Below are 8391 nucleotides of genomic sequence, written 5' to 3'. Positions count from 1 at the left end.
TTGTCATTATGGGGTATTGTGTGTGGATTGATGAGGGAAAACAACAATGTTATCAATTTTAGAATAAGACTGTATAGTAACAAAATGTGTAAAAAGTCAACGGGTCTGAATACTTTCCGAAGGCACTGTATATCAACTCCTACCAATAAAGATGAATGATTTGTTTACATTGCATACATTTTTAAAGAAAGCTGAACTCCATTGTCACCACCACTGAGTTCTACTGCATGAGTTCTAAAACAACTATAAAACTCTCAAAGTCAAGAGCTTCGGTACTGTAACCAGCAGCACTAATTATAATCCTACATGGGTAGAATGATCTGTATCCCCTGCTAGAAATAAAACACCATGCTTTGCTAAAAGCTAGTTTTGTAATTCAAGCACATTTAATGGTTAAAATTTGGAAATACATCATGGATTCATTGTGATCCGATAAGATTGATATTAATGAAATATGCATAGATAGGGTTGAGCAACAGAACACTATACAAACAAACAGCATATCTGCTTATATACAGGCTTTGAAAGAAAGGGTAAAACAAGTGATTATTTTTCCATAGTTAATATAATCCAATTATCAAAGGAGACATTCTTCTCACTTCTTATTTTGGTCAACATGAAAAAAATGCACAAAGGTCTGATTGAAGTGTGAATTTTTCCCATTATTCAAATCAAATCCAATGTAGACCACTTGATTTAGCATGATATGTACAATAACGTTAGGTACTGTAATTAGGGTGACTCATATCTGTAACTTCATTAGAAACAAGCAGAGTTACAAATCACCTAAAAACTATGTTTTCTCTCTGTCCAACACAGTCTCACTCTGTCACAGCGGATCAACTCAGCAGATTTCTGGGAAATTAAAGAGGGGAGTTAAGTCATCCGAAGTACAAGAGTGTTGGATGTTTTGTTCTTCACTTTATTAGTACAGTAATAGTGTGGAATAATATCCATTAATATATATATATATATATATATATATATATATATATATATATATATATATTGGCCTATATAAATGTATAATTTCATATATCATTTCAAAAGATTTTAACACAGTTGAATGCACCTCAGAACTCAGAACCTAGGTAATTATGAGGTAGACATCAATAATGGTATTTGCACCCTCAACATTTTTTATACAGCTTAAATTACTCTCATCAATGTAAGAAATATATGATTATCATGAAACTCTGTACATCACAATTAATAAAATTATTATAGAATAGATATTATAACGATTTGAGTGCATTTAAAGTATGTACATTTACAAAGAAATGCCTTTTGTCATTTCTTCATAAGTTGCACTTGTAAAGTTTTAACTATACAAATATTTACAGCTCAAATAATGAACAGCAGTGCATTCAAAGCTAATGTGCATTTAAATATCTCGTTTGCGAGTCTTTTCTTGTCAGTCGATTTATCATGAAAAGGGTGTTCTTCCTGACTACATGACATTGGCGCACTCAGTTGTGGAAGTGCCTTTAGTAAAGATGCAGACGTTGAAGATGCAAATGTTTGTCTTGATTATTTAACGTGGCCTTTGGTGTCCCCACGTGCTCCTGTGCCCAACCGGGTCCAACTGCCTTTCACTGTGCCTTCAGCAAGTCATGGAAATACAGTCAGCTGTCAATGGCAGGCACAATATGAATGCCTATGTCCATGGAGCCCATGTTTAGAATCGTCTGTTTAGTCTTGCATTTGTTGCCCGCAGGCTGTGATGACTCGAGCGCGCACTCCATTCTGATGAAACCGGACGCACAGGGAAATCTCTTGTAGGCATACCTGCGCTATCTCTTTTCCTCAGAGCCCATTGTGTGTTTGGTAGATTACATTCACCTTTTAGAGAGAGAGCGAGAGAGAAAGAGAGAGAGAGAAAGAGAGAGAGAGAAATAGATTTGAAAGAGAGAGATTGGAGAGAGGGGGGGGGTGCTAGGGCCGATTGATAACGCATCAGAAGAGCTCGATAGTTTCAGCTGGACACTGGCAGTGAGCCTGGAAACACCCGCTACAAATGAGTCCTCTTCGCAAGACCGTTGCAGGGAGCTGCAACAATGCACAAGGGCTATCCCGTGACTGCGGCCTAGTTTGAACAGGTGCATTCCACTGTGCCCATTTCGGACAGAATCCACTGATGGAAGACCAACAATTCCAAGTCTGCTCAGAAAATGATAAATAATAGCATATCACTAGCATGTTGATACCCACTCCTCTACTGCGGACTAATGGTTTATGACGACGTGTCTATCCATGTCCGGGCCTCGCAAAACAATACACTATGCTCTTGAAAAACATATCAGATGGACGGAAATGTAGGCTAAGAGTAGGTATTAGTTTAACACAACAATTGGACATCTAAGGCTATGTGAGATGGTACTGAGTTTAAATTTGACCAAAATAAATATGCTTGCATAGGCCTACACTACAAATAATGTCTCTCGCGGATCCCTTTTGAGTGAAGTTTAGGCGCACCATGATATGGCAAGAACGCATGGGTCTATATGCTTAAGATATGCCACAGCTTTCATATACTGACCTGGACCGAATGACTTATCTTTGATTTTGCGGGGTTTAAATACGCAGAAGAAAAGGACGCTACCTGCAGCCACACTGCTCTACCACCATGTCCTCATACTGTTTGTACACAACGTTATTGCCCGAGTCTATGTAAAGAATGCTGATGGGACTGAGTTTGGTGGGAACACAACAGCTAGGAGGTGTGCTATTGGGGTCCATTGAATTCATGAGAGTTTGAATGATGGCATGGTTTGTTGGCTCTAAATGCGATCTCAAAGGAAAGTCGCACACGCCCTCACAGTGGTACGCCTCGTAATCCAATGGCGCAATGATCCAGTCATCCCACCCTAGCTCTTTGAAATTAACGTGCAGAGCCTTTTTGCTGCATCTAGATTTGGACTTCTTGCCATGTCTTTTCCCATGCCGATTGTTCAATGCAGTCCTCCGTCGGCGCCTGGCTTTGAACCGCAGGCCCCGCTCCTCCTCCGACCTGCTCCCTGATCCGCGAGACCTGATCTTCTCTTTCATTTCGTTGAACAGGTTCTCCCTTTTCTTGGACCTGGTGTAAACCACCAAGATGGCCTTCTCTTGCTGAGTTCGACCGGTTCTGTCAAATCCCATCTGTTTTAAATCGATTTCCATTTCTGATTTACCAAGAGTGCCCTTGAGCTGGAGACAAAGCTGGCTCCCCTGGGCGGAGTGATACCGGTTTTTAAACATTTCCCACACGTCCAAAACCTCCCATCCTGGTTTTCGGGAATCCAGAGGATCAAGGGATCTTGCATCCAGTAGCCGTTCTGATCGACAGGAGAGTAATTGAATGTCATAGAGACCTGTCGGGGACGTTTGCAAATCCCCGGGTACTTTTCTAAATATCCTTAATTCAGCTCCAACCAACTCCTCTTTGTCTGAAAGGGTTGAGACATCAAACAGATACTTTTGTCTTCGCAAAGGAGAGTGCAAGAGATCGTCTGCAAGATAAAAAGAAATAATTGCAGTCAGATTCACTTAGGGTGTACAGTGTTCAGGAGAGGGAGTGGGAGGAGGAGGGTTCACATTCTCACAAAGAGGCCAGATCCACTGGCCTTCTTTCTTGTTTTTCAGTGCCCATTCAAAAGTCGAGCTGAGACAAACTACGACTGACACGTCATTTCTGAGCAGAAAGGGTGCATTATAATTTTTTGGTACTGTATAATAAACATCTTCACTCTTAACATCAATAATCAACAGATGCAAACTTAGCAGAACAACTACCATAATAATGAATTATTTACATTTTCCCATTATGCCTAATATGATGAGGTGTCGCCTGTTTGAATGAACTTTATTTCCATGTTAGTAAGATATCATTTTTGAGACAGTAGCCTGAATATTGTAGGCTAAGCCTGTGATCATAATACAACAGCTGGCAATTGCCTCTTTCTCTCTCTCTCTCTCTCTCTCCCTCTCTCTCTCTCTGTACCACACTGTCCTTTTGGATTTGCTACATTTTCGATGTGCAAAATACCGTTCAGTAGCCTATAATCCTATAATTTTGCTCTGTACTTTAAATGTTGTACATTTTTATTATTAGATAAGACTCGAAATATAGCCTATGTATTTTCATTCTTATGGGGAGAAATGTGAAATTCGGAAGCAAACTTCAATTGAATTGTCAATTGAATCTTATCATAATTGTTTTATGTTAATGTAGGCTATTGTTTTCTAATAACACCCCCAAATGAATCACTTCAGAGAATACTTTGCTTTTTCAATGTAGGCCTATCATCACTAAACGAAAAGCCTGATTAAATTAGTGGATATTTTATCAAACCAGTTTATTAATTATTCTTTGCTTGGGAAAAATTATTTCTGAAACGATTATCAAAGTTGTGGAGCATAGAAACGAGGGGCCTAGTGATATGACGGGAGGGGATTCTGCCGGACTCAACCGACCGAAGGCGATATAGGTTACTGTACACTCAACTGAACAATACACAATTCATATATTATTCCCTGCTCGAGACCCACTAGGCCTAGGATACACATATTTGATCCCAGCGAAGCAATGTGCTCTCATATAAGTTAGAATATTGTTCATTTCTGCTGTAAAGGGTTTACTGGAGGTATGCAGTGTTTTTTATATCTTAAACACAAGGTTTCATAAAATACATTAGAGCTTTTAAAACACCGTTTTCTAAAGATTGTTCGATTACTTACGAGACATTTAGATTTTCGTCATATTTTATCAAGTCAAATATAATTATACATAGGCATAATAGGGTAAATGCTCAAATAGGCTGAAGTAAAAACGAATCTGTTTTACTTTTACTTTTAAGGCTACCATGAAAAAATGTGTTGCCCAAACAAAATGCGATTTTATTTAGCATTCACGATAACAGGAATATACTAGGCCTACATAAGACAGATCAATCTGTGGTCTTCGGAAATATCAATTAAATGTGATTCCGTTTACCATTTGTCCATCAAATTAAATGCACTGAACAACTTGTTATTTAATAAAAACAACACTTGTGGGTAGCTTGTTCTAGGCCTAAACAATCGCGCCCTGTGTGTAGGCTATTAATCTACAAATCCAACATAGATGCCATATTTCAAAATAATATGATTTTATTCGAAATAGATATTTGAATTTGGTTGCCAATACTTTCCCCCCTCTGTGAACCCTGCATAGTTTAATAGTAAAAGTAGAGTGAAACCTTGTGTTTGTTTCAGTAATTTGCACGTATGGTCTGCATTAAGGTTTTTTATAAGACCTCAAACAAATCGTATACAAGGTCACCAAATAATTAACAGTTCTGAATTCCCCTCTTCCTCATTAAAATACTTCCCCGCTTATATTACATCTCCTCTTGCCAACGACAACATTCCCAGTTCAAAAGTGCTTGGCCTGATTATGCTGACTTTAAGTTAGAATCTGTTTTAAAGAACTTGACATTGCAGTTTGTTGATTTTGAGATATGATTCGACAAATTAAGAGACACATTTTGATTCAGCTCATTTGCTTGTAAAATATAAACATTTGGACATAATTGATCCTGTGCGTAATTTACATATTTATCTGACCAAAATATGAACGATACGGCGTCAACCACTTATGTTAGGCCTATTGTTGTATTATCTGAGGTTTTGGACAACATATAACATTGATATTACACTTTCCTCTATGTTTTAGGCTACGATTTTCTAAAGGCTGAGAAAGAGAGCGAAGAGGAGAGGAGCGAAAGAGAGAGAGGGAGACTTCTAGTGCTGTGGCTTCCGAGGCCAGCGAGCACCATCTGCGTTTTAATGAGTTACTTCAAGTGCCAAAAGTAATTTTCATACATTTGGTTTATTATTGTCTGACCTTGCGACCATAACGAACGTAGGGACGTCTCCTATTCTGTTTTGCATAAATTGTTTTCATTTTACCTGCAGAGGGGGAAAGTTACACAATATAAAACATTTCAGTTTTGTACAAAAATGTCGTCTATCGTACAAGTGTTTCCAAAAACAGCTGTGCGTAATAGCTGAAAAAGCGCAAAATTCATATATTACGCACGAACGTTGTCGCTTGAGTATTACTATTCGGACTTTTTAAAGTGCAAAAAAATAGTATGTTGTAGTCTATTATACAATACAACTCAACACTCGAGGGTCTGGTAGAATCTTAACAGAAACCACCAATGTGTTGAGAGAACGGAATAAAAAAATATTTTCAGCAATTAAAGTGGCGGTCGCACAGCGAGGTACACAGTAAAATACTAACCACTTCATAGCGAAGGACGTGCTCTTACATTTTTTCCTTTGTTTTTGGTGATATGCCATTGGCTGAGTTGGGTCATTATGGGAGAATAGACAGTGTTTGATATGTTATGACATGAACACTCAATTAGATCACGAGTTCAAATACTCCAATCAGCGGTTCGATGCTAAGCAACCCTCAGAGAGTCCAGAGAAGGGTCAGAGCCAGTGACACATCAAATCAAAATCAGGGGGAAAGTGCGGCTTTTTCACCATGTTACAGATGGGAAATAATGCCAACAATGACGTTAACTGATTGTATTTCTCCTCTAAAGATAAAGCTGACTTACATGTGTTCGGGTTTGTTGGTGTTTATCTGCCTTTGTTTGTCTAATCAAATCCGTCAAATCACTTGGTTACAGAGTTAACTGTCCCTAATCACCTGCAGCCCACCACCTGCAGCCCACCCTAACCCATTCTAATATATCAGTTTATTAACTGCAGAGTTGGCCAACCAGATTGCACTGATGGCATGACGATCTGTAACACATAATGTTAATTCCTATCTTGATGCAAGCCAACTGTCATTTCCTGTTTGACGTGTTCACTGAGTCCTACACCAATGTTTAAATTAATGCATAAGTTCTTTGGAAATATAACTTTTTCTATGATTATCAGTAGCACTGTTCGAGTCTAGTCTGACGACAAGGCAAGGTTTGAACAGGATGGGGTTGGTGCACGCGGGGACCCATAGAGAATGATTTACTACCTTCATTTAGATAGGGCCTCAATTAGTGTTTTATTGTCGTGTAACCTGGGGGTCAATGTAAGTGTAATATAACTTCATACTTTGCAAAATTGATGTACTCCGATGGCTCTTTAAAATGTGTCCCAAGGGCTCAAATGGAACTGAATGCGACAACAAAACGTAATGCGTCAATCATAAACGGTGATAAAAGCTCCAGTGCAACTAAAACAACTTTGAGGCTGACAAGATAATTGCACTTTAGCTTGTGAAATATCGTTTTATGCATTAATTAATAGTACATTTTACAATTCAAGCTGTTACATATTTAGATTGGATCACCTCTAAACCTGCACCATCGACTGATAGGCCAGCACACTATTTTGTTGTGGTTATTTTATGGCAGTCTTTGTGGGTCAAGAGTAGAACAGGAACACCATTTTTCCACATTTCAACTTGCAACTCCAGCATTTCATTCAATAAGAGAGCCATTGTAAAAATGAATAGTATATGTTATTGTGAAAGGAGCTGGGTTTTTTTTTCTTCTTCAGATTAAAAAATGCATACCATGGCTGCAGCGATGTGTGCAAATCTAGAACAAATGTAGCAAGATTCTCACTTGGTCGTATGCAACGGTAGTAGTAGGCTACATAGCTAAGTCATTTTAGTTGAGACCAACCTGTTCCTCTGTCCACAAAACTTGTTATGGTATTTGCAGACTTTGAGGAGCGGAAAAAACTTGCGTTTAGTCCGAGTCTCTCTGCAGCCGAATACGTCCTGTATATGGAGAGCATGTAATCGTGGGGCACAATTGCGTCCTTATTAAAATCTTCTCGGTGATGGCTTAAGATTGGAGAAGATGCGAAGATCTCTTTGGGAAATTTGGTTGACCTTTGTCCATCATGAAGGATCTTGGCTCCCTTGTTTCTCCTTGGCACAGAGGGAGATATGATGGCAGCTGACTGAAAACATGGTATATTCCAAATGAAGATGAGTAACAAATATAACGATAGTACTTGAAATGCGTCCATGGTGGTAGTGTCCCAAAGATGTTTCGAAGCCCTCTCCGCAATGAAGCGATTTTAGACAGCAAGAGCTGAAGATAGACTGCGCGTCAGAGCTAGACTTCTGCGTTCCCTTCTCACCAGAGAAGTGCGTTCGCGCCCTCGACATCACACAAGAGCCGAGACTGTTGAATCAACAGGGAAACACGCCCACTTGCAGACGCTCATGTAGGCTACTTATTGGAGAACTTTTCCCAGTCTTTCTATGGACGTTGAGACGGAGGAGACATCTCCGACGGCCGAGGAGTCGTGTCTCACCGCCATAAGTAACGCCACAGGATGCCAAGTTTAAAGGTACAATAACACGTTGACAAAGGTCAAGAGGTGGACAAAGAATTC

At 39.3% G+C, this 8391-nt stretch overlaps 1 protein-coding gene across 1 annotated transcript; it reads right to left on the bottom strand.

Annotated features, from left to right (window-relative positions):
- Positions 1–364: 364 nt before the first annotated feature.
- On the bottom strand, positions 365–8158 carry LOC106605054 (growth/differentiation factor 6-A-like). Its single transcript, XM_014200310.2, has 2 exons — positions 7668–8158; positions 365–3491 (listed from the first exon to the last, which is right to left on the bottom strand). Exons 1-2 carry the CDS (start codon positions 8017–8019, stop codon positions 2599–2601), a joined length of 1245 nt encoding a protein of 414 aa, XP_014055785.1. The 5' UTR covers positions 8020–8158; the 3' UTR covers positions 365–2598.
- Between the last annotated feature and the right edge of the window lie 233 nt (positions 8159–8391).

Source organism: Salmo salar, chromosome ssa05 (genome assembly GCF_905237065.1).
Source record: "Salmo salar chromosome ssa05, Ssal_v3.1, whole genome shotgun sequence".
In the NCBI taxonomy this organism is placed as follows: Eukaryota; Metazoa; Chordata; class Actinopteri; order Salmoniformes; family Salmonidae; genus Salmo; species Salmo salar.
This window is presented reverse-complemented; position numbering and strand designations above follow the sequence as displayed.

Bases quoted from the DNA above. Each gene is read 5' to 3' on its own strand.
- LOC106605054 (XM_014200310.2), bottom strand. From the start codon at position 8,019: ATGGACGCATTTCAAGTACTATCGTTATATTTGTTACTCATCTTCATT. The intron at 3,492-7,667 runs GTTGGTCTCAAC...TTTATCTTGCAG, and splicing joins TTTTGTGGACAGAGGAACAG to ACGATCTCTTGCACTCTCCT.